At 39.4% G+C, this 13,035-nt stretch overlaps 1 protein-coding gene across 1 annotated transcript in view; it reads right to left on the reverse strand.

Moving 5' to 3' along the window:
* Positions 1-13,035, reverse strand: part of LOC126410711 (tektin-1) — a 131,456-nt gene that overhangs the window by 101,011 nt on the left and 17,410 nt on the right. The window contains exon 3 of the mRNA XM_050081310.1: positions 8,875-9,065. Within this exon, the coding sequence (XP_049937267.1) occupies positions 8,875-9,065 (191 nt within the window). The remainder of the gene's footprint in view (positions 1-8,874; positions 9,066-13,035) is intronic.

Genomic DNA, 13,035 nt, shown 5'->3' on the forward strand with positions numbered 1-13,035 from the left:
TCCGCAGAAGCGAGAAATACACCCCATCGTGTTCCTAAAGAATTTTTCCGGCATATTTCCCAGGAGCTGGACAGACAGACAGCGTATTCAGTTCGTCACTGGCTTTATTTCTGGTGATGCAGCATTATGGGGAACGGAAATGGTAGACACGTGTAGGAATTATGAAGAGTTTGAGAAAATGTTCTTGGCAAAATTTTGGAGTAATGGGGTACAGCAAAGATTAAGGAAGGAGGTGTATGGTGCGGAAATTTTCAATGAGAAGCATGGAAGTCTCCGACGATACTTTGAGAAGTATCTAGCAAAAATTAAATTCTGGGATTCTCCGATTTCTTCCAAGGACGTAATTATGATTCTCAAAAGCAAACTCCCTGTGTCTATTAGAGAGAAATTAGTAAATGTGTCCGAAGAAGACACGGATGTATTCCTTTCTGTGCTGGATTCCTTAGATTTAATTAGCGAGGATGTGCGCTCCAAGGTTGGCAGCGGCAAATTCTTCCCTGGCAGCCAGCAGAATGCATCGCACGCGGACAACAATGCGCCCAAGGAGAGAGCGAGCTACTGCGACCGCTGTTGCCAACCTGCCAGCGGTTATCAAAACGCAAACGGCAATAACTTTAAACGGAAGCAGAAAACCAATTACAGTAATCAGCAGAGATACCACCCAATTTACAACCACCAGGTACAACATCAGTACGGAAACCCACCCTTTAATTCTGCGCCTGAGCAGCATGGAAATTCTCCACAAACTAGTGGTAATTTTTCAAATGGACCAGTGTACAATCAAAGTTATAGGTCGAAATATAGCAAGTGGCATGGGCAAGGCGGAGGCCACCCAGCACAACATAAGAACAACTATTCACAGGATAGAGGACCGCGGAACAATTTTCAAATGGCACCAAATGCGAACTTTCCTTCACAAGGAAATGGTTTTGCCGGCAACCAAAAGATCGGGCGACATCAGCCTTCTCAAGTATTCTATTCACAAGTGAATGCACCCAGTGGATTTTACCCCTTTACACCGGCATTTGTACCACATAGCCAGCACCAATATGAAACGGAACAAACACTTAAGGCCATGAATGACAAACAGGTTAAACATCCTGCGGAAAATTAGAGGCAGCACCTTTCAGCCTCCTAGAGGTCGCTGCCGGTTCCAGTGGGGGTACTAACGAATACTCTGATTCTGAGTATGTTAATGCGATACGGTACGACCATGAGACCGACTTACGAGATGACCTTGCACCTGACCTAGAAGCTCAAGACATTAATGACATTTATGATGAACAGGTCCAGGCTTCGATTAAGATTTCTATTGCCAACATTCCTGTCACAGCCATTGTTGATACAGGAGCAAACATCAATGTGATGTCATCATGTCTCTTCAGACAGGTGTCTTCTGTTTCAAAAGTTTTATCATTGCCGATTCAGGGCTGCTCCATATCGGGAGCGATTGGTCCATTGAAACAGAGAGTTAGTTTACAGACGCAGCTTCAACTGCAGATAGAATCTGTTTTGGTTTTTTGCCACTTTCTAATAGTAAAGAACTTGTCAGTTCCATGTCTCCTGGGGATGGAGTTTCTTCGACAAACAAAAGCAGTGATAGATATTGAATCTGGAATGTGTACCTTTATCGTAAATCAACAACAAGTTGTTGTTAACTTGTTAAGGAGTAAAGTGAAGGCAGTGTTGACATTGCATCAGGTTTGGAGACGACAGAGGACCGCCAAACCGTGCTTTGATCAGACAAATGACCTGAGTAAATGGGATGACATAAATGACAATGAGTATGAAGACTTACTTCCTGACACAGACGAGATCGAGGCTAAAGCCAAGGAATCGACTGAACTCAGGGGGGAGCAGAAATATGAGTTGTTCCATTTATTAGTAAGTTACAAGAAAATCTTTTCAAAGAAACCAGGAGTAATAAAAGGGTTCGAGTATAAAATGGAAGTGCTTCCCCACTCAACGTTCTGCAAAGCAAGCTATTCAGTACCCTACGCCCGACGAGAAGCTGTAAAGCATGAGATTAGGAAAATGCTGTGTTGGGATGTTATCGAGTTATCGAATTCGCCGTACTCAAGTCCCTTGTTGTCCGTACTTAAACAGGACGGTAGTGTCAGACTAGTACTGGACGCCAGATCAATAAACAAAATAATTGTACCGATAAGGACTCGGCCTGAAGCACTTGAGGAGCACTTGCAAAAATTTCATGGCATTAGATTTTTGAGTACACTCGATTTAAGAAGTAGCTATTGGCAGGTGAAATTGGCCAAGGAATCCAGAAAATATACTGCTTTTATATTTGCCGGCCGCTCATATCAGTTTAAGGTCATGCCTTTTGGTTTAAATGTAAGCTCGGGAATATTTATTTCTGCTCTCGATTTTGTATTAGGACCTGAACTTCTGGATGAGGTAACTGTTTATGTAGATGACGTGTTGATAGCCACTAAGAACTGGGAAGATCATTTAGCTATTCTACGAAAGGTGTTTCAGAGATTTCAAGAACATGGTGTTACAGCGAATCTGAAAAAGTCAAAATTTGGAAAACGTGAGGTAAAGTTTTTAGGTCATGTGATTACACCTGAAGGGATTAAACCCGACCCGGAAAAGTTGTCTGCGATTAAGAATTTCCCTACGCCGGTAACTAAGAGGCAACTAAGAGGATTTCTCGGTCTTTCGTCTTTCTTTCGACGATTTCTGTCTGGTCAAGTAATGAACAATCCCGCTTTGCACAATCTTCTGAAGAAAAGTACGCATTGGATTTGGACACCAGAGTGTCAGAAAGCTTTTCAGGCAATTAAAGATGGTCCTGTAAACAATAACATTCTCTGTCATCCACAAATGGACAAAGAATTTTGTATCACCTCAGACGCTTCGTTTGTTGGAATTGGATCTTGTTTGTTTCAGATTGAATTAGTAGACGAAACAGAGCAGATCAGAGTGATTAGTTTTGCGAGTAGGGTCTTAACAGAATGTGAAAAGTCCTATTCAGTTACTGAGCTGGAGGCACTTGCAGTTATTTGGTCCTTCAAGAGGTTTAATTATTACATTTTTGGCAGAAAGATAAAAGTGTTTACGGACCATCAAGCACTTTCGTATCTTTTGACCTGTAAATTACAACATCCGCGTCTGACCAGGTGGTGTTTATTTCTGCAAGAATACGATTTTGATATTGTGTATATAAAGGGCAAGGATAACATTATTGCAGACGCACTTTCTCGTTCACCAGAAGGTCTGCCTGAGACAAGTGAGTTGGTAGAACAGATGTCGAATTACAAAGTTCTTCTTATGCAGGATCCCATTCATAGAAAATATTTCTTGGAACTGTGCAAGCAAATCCAGACACTACAGACCACAGATCCTAAGTGGGGAAAAGTAATCAGATTTCTTCAAGAAAATCCAAACCATAAGTTGTCCAAATTCTTCAAGATTCATAATCAGGTATTATTTCATCGTACCTCTGTGTCATCAGACAACTGGCTTGTTTGTATACCTAGCAGTTTTGTCGAACATCTTTTGTGGTATACCCACATTTCTTGGGGCCACTATGGTCCAGAGAAGTGTAAAAAGAAGATTGCTACTTACTGTTATGTGCCCAACCTACATTGTCGGATACACAAGTTGCTAAAATTCTGTGTCATCTGCCAAAAGGCGAAAGCTCTGAATATTCCTACTTTAATTCCATTGAATCCGATCATCGCAGAAAGACCTAATCAGCTCATTAGCATTGACCTGGCTGGCCCTCTACCGATGGGTAGGGGAGGTGTCAAATACCTCGTTGCTGTTCTCGACAACTTCACTAAATACGTTCGAATGTATGTTATGAAGACATCTTGTGCTCCGCCTATTATACGCTGTCTTGAAAATGACTATTTCCCTCGATTCGGAGTCCCCGAATCTATACTTTCAGATAATGCATCCAACTTTACTTGCCGCAAATGGCGTGAGTTTTTGGCCCATCACAATGTCAAGCAGAACTTAATATCACGTTTTAGGCCTCAGTCGAATTTGACTGAGCGGATCTTCAAGGAGTTTAACAGATTTGTTCGGACGTACATTCCAGACAAGCAAACTCGTTGGGTTGATTTTGTGACACCTTTTGAGGAGATAGTTAATAATTTGCCACACACTTCCACAGGTTTTACTCCACACGAGTTGATATCTCGAAAGAAGGAACAGAATGAGTGGGTTGATCCTCTTCCCAAGATACCTAGCCCTGAGGTAGATCTAGATGTCAAAATTCGAGAAGCTTTAAGTTCCATTACCACCAATGCTCAATTAAGGAAGAAAGGCTATGATAAAAAAGTAAACAAAGTTGTAAATTACCATGTAGGTGAAAAGGTATTACTTAAGACTCATTTCAAGCCATCATTAATATGTAAGAAAAATCGCAAGTGGCAACATATGTACCAAGGTCCTTACCTTATTTTAAGGAAACCGCACATAGGGAGTTATTTGTTAACTGACCCGGCTACGGGGAGAGTAAAAGGCTTATTTCACCATCAAGACTTAAAGAAATTTTATAATGGTAGTGGTTAAATACTGTCGTGGAAATGAATTCTTGCTTACTGGAAATTTCCTTGTGTGAACTGTTAATGATAAGTATTGTGTTGAACAGCGCACTGACTGCATGGTAACGGCTATTACATGTAAACTTTAAGTATTAAATGCTATGTATGAAAAAATTGTTTATAGTGATGGACATGAACCGATATTTCTTCAACAAGCTGAAGCAGGAAACTGGGGTTGCACCAAGAATTTCAATTTAATTTTAAGTTAGTATTAAAAAAAAAAAAAAATGCTTGCGAGGCGATTGCCCGGAGCTATATAAATATGTAAAGGTGAGAAATGGAGAAGGATGCGTAAATAAGCACTTCTCTCAAGGTACAAGAATATTTATAGATTTATTTTTAGTAATGTAAGTACTTGAAGTTCTGTAGTAAAAGCCCAAATTACCTGCTTAAAAAAAAAAAAAAAGGTACATGGTCAAACAGTCCAGACAGTGGACAGGAGTAGAAGAAATAGCTTAAAGTTCAGTTAAAGCGTGCTGTTAAGTGGAAAAAACAAGTGGTAACCCGCATGTGTTCACGCAAGGAGACAAAAAGCTGTAGTAAACTAAGTAAGGTGAAATACAGTACAAATGGAGGCAAACCATGAAGCATCAATAATGTAGCGTAAGTACTCCACGAGGCCATTAATTGCTATGAAAGTAAACTATTTCCCTGTGATCTGAGCCCAATGTAAAGAGTATATGAGGAATGTTAGTTGACGAATTGATTTCAGTAGAATCAAGTTACTAAATAACCACACAGCAAGCCCCCTGTATCATAAATAAGTCCAAGTAAAGATCTTCAGAAGATTTGTAGTGTAATCTAGCGACCATTCAATACCCTAATTGAAGGCTAATCTAAAGAACAAGCAATGCAGTGATATTTAAACTTAATATTGACTATAACCTGAGTAAGACGTAGAAGTAGCAAAGCATGCTGTAAGGAAAGACGTTGAAGTTTATATATGTGCCTATGTTTATTAAGATAATTTTATTTACATGCAGATTTTATTGCAAAAATGTCTCCTAAGACACTCCTCTTATGAAATCCATTTTCCTTCTGCCCGTTCCTTTTGATCCTGGTTCATTAACCCAGACCAAGGGTCGACTTGTAAAAGGCACGTGTGCTTCGAAGCAAAGCAGTGCTTATGAGAAATGAGACACGTAGCGTGATGAACTTCGCTAGCTTTGGTAATGTTTGTTATGGACCGGTTGCGTAAACCCAGTGAACTGTCGGTAATTCCATTCATGCAAAAAAAAAAAAAAATAGTAGACACGCGTTACCCTATTTTTTTTTTAACAGAGAACGATTGCTGAGTACATGAAGCGAAGAGGGAGACCTATTGTTATCCAGTCTGCCCTCAAATATAAAAACAAATTTGGCAAGCAAAAAAAAAAAAGATTCAGCGTTAAATGCATACTCGTTAAGTAGTAGATATGCTGCGTGGCAGTAGAAAATGATCTTGGGTGCACTAAAGAATAAATGCAACGAGTGTTGCGAAACCTGTAGTTTTCATAATGAGGAGATGAGCACTTAAAAGAAAGTTTGAAAGAATATTTTTAGGTTCACTAGTGAAAGCAAATCTTGAGATATAAAGAGTCCATTCATAAAGCAGTTGTTCACTGGACTTAACAAAAGGAGTGACCATTAATTGTAAATATTAGCTCGTAAGTGATATTTTGTAAATAGTAGAATATAAGTCTTTCTATACCAGTGGAGGAAACGTGCAAAATTGATTGTTTTGTAAATGAACTCCATCGGCGAAGGAACTAAGCACGAATGCTGTGTGAAGATGCACACTAAAGTGCGACGTGCACAATAAAAATAACTGTTCACTGTATACTAGTGGTAGTGTTGTACTGCAAGTGTAAAAAAGAAGTCAAGGCTACGACAACAGGTGCAACGCAAAGTTCAGTGTTGTTCTAAGTGCAGCGACAGCTAAAACATTCGTCGTCACTTACCTGTGAGCCTCATGGGAGGCAGTTGACAGAGAAGTATGGAGGCAGCTTCAGTGTCTGGCTCCTCCGATGGAAAACGCGCGCGAGGTGTTTGTATCGATGCACTCGTGTGATACGAAGTTCACAAAAAAAAGGAGCACTCGACGACCACCAGCTCTGTTACAGCCTGAGCGCGAACGGATACTGAGTGTTGGAGCTCACGCAACACTGTGCAGTCGCTGTGAGTGGCTGACGTGTGGGTGACGAAACAATCCAAACTTTAAACTGCTAATCGCCATGACTTCCATCGTACATACTGGAGGAAAGACATTTGTACACTTGTGTGACTACATTTTCATATGTAAATTATGCAATTTTCTTGAGTTAAAGTTAAGATGAGTGAGAAGTAGATTGTTAGATTACTCAGACCTTAAAGCCATTAATACCGGCACTCCTGAACACTGCTAAAATGAATTATAATCCTGTCTCTTGATGGACAAAGAAAATGAATGTGCACTATAGGAAGACCCTAAACTCCAGACCAGTCCCGATCCTTAATAAATGTATCCAGTAGCTTGTAAGTCATACTAATAATTTTCCACTTCTTCTGTTTCATATTGTAAATAAAAACCCGGGAAGCCACTTGAATTCCTGGCACCACAGTGGAAAGGACAGATGTACTGCATGATGAACGCCGTAGACAGCTAACACAGAAAGTGAAAGCATCACGAAGTGTAGTGCTACGTTATTAAACTGTAATTGAACCACAAGGAGTCAACAGATGCTCTAACATTGTCCACTCTAGTTTAGTGAAAATAAGCACTCACTGTACTCATGTATTAGTTGTTAAGCTCAAGAGAAAGTAATTCCTGAATTCTATCCCCTGAAGTGCGAAATGAACGTTCACTTATTGTTATAAGCAAATATGGACCAAACTTAAATATGCACATAAATGTTAATCTTGGTATTATGGAATGAAGTGACTGATGAACAAAGAATGAAAAACTTTATTTTGAAAAATGATAAATATCTGATATATGTTTATAAATGTGATTTCAATTTAAGTACATAGTACGCCAGTAACATTATGTAAATGTCACACAAAAAAATCACGAATATCTCATGAGGACATGAGGATCGAGGTAATCCTTCGGCATTCCCTCTCTCCTCATGGGAGGCAATGAGATATTCGCTATTTTTGACTTCATTAAAACAACAAATACGAGTAGTTAATACTTTCAGCCAGAAGGCAAATACTTGTTTGTAAATAATGATTAATGTATAATAAGGCGTCGCATGGCGACGGTGGAATTTTCTAGATAATGTAATTCGTCGTCTTTGGGCGGCAATAAAAACAGAAAAATACGGATAGATATACGATCCTTCACTATTTTGTTCGAGGGAGAACAAATGAAGCCTTGAGCGCTAAGAAGACTTTTACTGTTTTTCTGAAGTAAGACGGACGCAGATTTGTGGCAGTCTGATCTAATTTTTACTAAATGTATAAAAACGTGTATGTCTGAGTTGAGTGAAGTGTAAAGAACTGTTATAACTTACCGTGACGACGCACGAGCGACTCAAAGAAGACAATGGCTATATAAAAGAGCGCTAAATGGACATGATACGGACATAAAAATCTACCGTCATTGTTGTATTAAGCTTAAGGTACGATATATGTTTTAGTTATAATAAATATTTGTTCTGGGAATACTGAATCATTTAGCAGTGCTCATTCCTATTATCTCCTCAGTATTATTTTCATTTTAATTATGCATTTTGCTAATATTACAGACTCCAAGATCAGCAGTCCAATGTGCGTGTTACATTGATAAAAAGAAAACTGTTTTATCGTCTTCTTGCATCAGCTTTAATATTGAATTTCTCTTTTGTGTGATGTTACAGTTGTTTTTGTGCCCTTAAGAACTTTCTGGTCCCTTAGGAAATTGTTTTGTCATAACAATAACTTCACAACCGGGTATGATCGTATCTACGATCATGAAGTAATTAGAAAGACGATAACGCAATTTCTTATTCAACAGCACGCTAGTTGTGACTGCCTCAAGCCACGCGAAACTGCAAGTAAAAACTATTCACATCTCATAATGCAATATTTTATGACAATGGTCAATCCATGATTCTTACGCCAATTGTGATTGATAAAACAGTTAGTTAAATCTCAATTTCCAACTTTCCATTGAATAGCAACATCACTTCTATTTTGTAACATCACAACGTGCTACTGCCACTTCTATAGAAAATATTATTTGTTATCTAAGGAAAAATGCTTTAAATTTGAAACCAAAAACAGTATTTATTCTTTGTACTTATTGCAGGTGAGCACATGAATTAATTTGGAAATAACTGTTTATTATCTGAAATTCACTTACCTAAGAATAATACACTTCTTGACAATACTGAGAGCCTGTTGAATCAAAGACTCCATAGTGCATAGTACACGTTCCTTATACATCTTCAGCAGTTCCTCTTCCTTGCAGCATTGTTCTTTTTGTTTTTCCAGTTCCTTTTTGTGAAACTGGATGTCTGTTATTCGTTCCTTTAACTTTATGTCAACTTCTTTCTGTAAGGAAAGTTGTGAGTCTGTATTACTAAATGACTAACCCAGTTCAGTTTCAGGGATGATGGTATAGCATGAAATATTGCAGTACTGTGTCTCAGACATTGTGTTGACAATCAACAAGCTCATTTAATTCATAATGAATTCAAAAATCATGATAATGGCTCCACATCAGCTGTAGAATATTTCAGAATAAACGAAAATTTGTGTTAGAATGGAACTCGAACACACATTTCCCACTTGTCACAAACAGTCACCTGAAACATGGGACATAGGGAAAGGCAGGATAGGGTGTGGACAGGGCCTTACTCAGTTACTGTTCGTGGCTCTGTTTTTTTTCTAATCACATACACTTTATTTGGAACCAGTTGCAAATAAGGTTGACAATAAGGAACAAAAATTTGTCTGTTAAGGCACAATGTCTAATAAGAAATTCTTAAGCAAGTTGCACTCACAGCTGAAGGCCTTATTGACTAGAAATTCATATTATTTGTCGGCTGAAGGCCTCAATAGTAATAACTCCAAAACAATTTGACGGCTGAAGGCCTGGATAGCAAATTCTTAAAAACAGTTAAACTTCTCCAAGAGATACTTCAATACTTTTAAAAAAATAATCAACAAAATTTCACTATTAAGAGACAATATCTAATTAAAAATTCTAAAGACAAATTGTATTCATGGCTGAATGCCTTATTGATCAGAAATTCAAATTATTTGTCGGCTGAAGGCCCCAATAGTAATAACTCAAAATTAAAATAGTTTTTTGAAAAAAAAAAAAAAAAAAAAAAAAAAAAAACAGTCATCATCATCCGATCGAACCAAGAGAGAAGTGGTTGGACTTCACCAATAAACACAAGGAATTCACTGATTAATAATAAGAACTGGAGGATGGCTAATTAATTTCACCAACTCCAAACACTCCACTCATTGCACTTCGTCTCAGTGACCCTGCGAGTAAGAATGAGCAAACAAATGGCGTGATCTCAAAATAGTGGAGGTTTCACTACTGAGTTAATGTTCACTCAACTCAAACATCCTGGGTCCGGTAGACAACGAGGTTGTGGCCTCGAAACTACAGCCCCTCGATCCAGCAGTGGCTGTGTGCCTCCAGCGGTCCCAGCATGTCCTTGCACTGTCAGTCCTCACTGCTGCTACATCCCAACCGAACCCCCAACATACTCCAACCCAGAAAATACTTGACGTCCTTCCAAAGATAGTACCATGACACTAGGTATCGATAACCACTGTTGCTGCCACTCGTGGACACACAACGCTAGCAAACGTAGTGGCGCCAATAAACAAAAGAAGAAAACAAGATGCCACTATCCCTATTTGCAAGATGCCAACCTACTAACAGCACCAACATGAGCCACAACATTGCTCATAACCATAACTGTTTCAGCTATCCAAACACACTTCCAGGAGCAGCTCAAATCTCCATCTGTCTATATATGTATTCTCCTTTGTGCACACACTATTTTAATGTGCAAACTTGCTTAGATAGCTGAAGTTGCTAATGCAACTGCTCGTAAAAATCAGGAATTCTGTGTTTGAATCCCAGCCCAGCACAAATTTTCATATGTTCTGAAATATTCTACAACTGATGTGGAACCATAATCACAGATTGCAAGCTCATTCTTAACTCATACAACTTCCAGCATATGTGAAGCATATTCAGTTTTGTATGCTGTGTAACAACGTTACGCATATAAAACAGAAAGATTGGGACATAATTAGTATACCTATTATGTATTTTCAATTAATTAAGATGAAAACTGTTCTGTAAAGATCTTCAAAGCGTGTAATACCTAAATAACTAACTCTCAATATCATACCATTTATTTATTCTTGTTATTAATTTCTATGAATGTTTTCTTTACCTTAGTACTAATAAGAAATTTGTGCATTGTGACTTCAATTTCTCCAGACATATTTCGTGATGAAATAAATGGGTGAACAGTTCTAGTTATGGACCTGCAACTAGAACTAGAGCTATGAAATCGAATATTTCCAAAAAAGAGAGGGCGGCCATCAGAAAACTAAGAGAAGATTCAGACATAGTGGTCTTACTGGCAGACAAGGGTAACGGTACAGTAATCTTGTCCCACCAGGATTACACCATGAAGATGTGGGACTTGCTAGATGGCACCACATACCACAGGATTGGCATCAATCCTACCAAGAGGGTTGAAAGGAAAACTTTGGCACTTCTCAAAGATTCTGACTTTCCTGAAGAGATCACAAGGAAGTTATGGCCCAGGGCCCCTGAACCTCCAAGGCTGTATGGCTTACAGAAAGTCCACAAGGAGCACGTCCCATTACATCCTATTGTCAGCACTATTGGTGCCCTGACATATCCTCTCACCAAGTACCTCAAGGAGCTGCTCAGCCCTCACGTGGGGACAGGCCCACACCATATCCGTAGCTCTTTGGATTTCTTGGGACGCATCAACCACCTCACAATTAAGGAATCTGACATACTTATGAGCTTCAGTGTGGTTTCCCTGTTTACTACGGTTCTGTTACCTGAATCTCTGGAACTCATCAGCCAGAAATTTGATAAGAAAACCACCAAACTGTTCAGATATGTTCTGACATCAGTATATTTTCTATTTGATGGTGACTGCTACAAGCAGACCGAAGGTGTTACTATGGGGAGTCCCCTCTCTCCCATCATCGCTAACGTGTACATGGAACATTTTGAGGAAGAAGCCTTGGAGTCAGCACATCTAAAACCTACCTATTTCTTCAGATATGTGGATGACACATTTGTTATTTGGCCACATGGAAGAGACAAGCTGATGGAATTTCTCGCACATATCAACTCAAGACGTGAGAATATCAAGTTCACCTTGGAGGTAGAATCAGATGGGAGCTCCTCTTCTTGGACGTTCTCATCAAAAGACAAGATGGTGGCAGGTTGGGGCACAGTGTGTATAGAAAGAAAACTCACACCGACTTATACCTACATGCAGATAGCTGCCACCACCCTGCTCAGAAGAAAGGCATGCTAAAAACTCTTGTACACAGAGTTCATGCCCTCTCTGGTAAGGAGAGTCTCCAACAAGAATTAGCCCATCTGAAGTTCGTGTTTCTGAGGAACGGTTGTAAGGAAAGGCAAATCTGGGATGCTCTATGTCTGACAATCGCAGCACAACCGGCAGAAACTAATGAAGAACCTTAGAAAAACACGGCCATGGCATTCATTCCATTTTGTGGGGCCTTATTGGGAAAAGTTGGATGCATTTTATGCAAATATCAAGTCAAAACCATCTTCTGCCCTCCAACTAAAACCAGAGCACTTCTTGGTAGTGTTAAGGATGACCTTGGTTTACATAAATCAGGGGTTTACAAAATACCGGTAAGGAATACATAGGTCAGACAGTTCCCACCATCGAAGTCCGATGCTGTGAACACCAACAGCACACAAGATTGCAACAACCTAATAAGTCTGCAATTGCTGAGCATTGCCTGCCGGAACTTCATGACATGGATTATGACAAGACCAAGGTCCTAACACAGACTTTGAAATATTGGGACTGTATCATCAAAGAAGCTATAGAGATCAGAGTAAGCAACCCTGAACTGAATCATGACAGCAGCTATTCCCATAACCAAGCTCGGGAACCAGCCATTACCTGGATTAAGGAGAAGATAGAAATGTACTGATAGAATGTACTGACTTTGAGGGCAGGGGGAGGAGCCTCCAAAACACCACCAGCAAACCTCCCTGGGTGCAGACCTACAAGGGAACACCCAGACATGGGGCCACAAGCTGAGTGAGTAATACTTAGTGATAATGCCTCATATTTTATAGGACAGAAATGGAAGCAATTTATGACACCACAGGATATAAAACACATCTTAGTATCAAGATTCTGCCCTGAGGCATTGTCCATAGAATGAATATTCAAGGAAGTTAATCAGTTTATAAGAACATTCACACCGCACACACACACAAAATGGGGAGAGT

This window comes from Schistocerca serialis, chromosome 1, assembly GCF_023864345.2.
Source record: "Schistocerca serialis cubense isolate TAMUIC-IGC-003099 chromosome 1, iqSchSeri2.2, whole genome shotgun sequence".
NCBI classification, from domain to species: Eukaryota; Metazoa; Arthropoda; class Insecta; order Orthoptera; family Acrididae; genus Schistocerca; species Schistocerca serialis.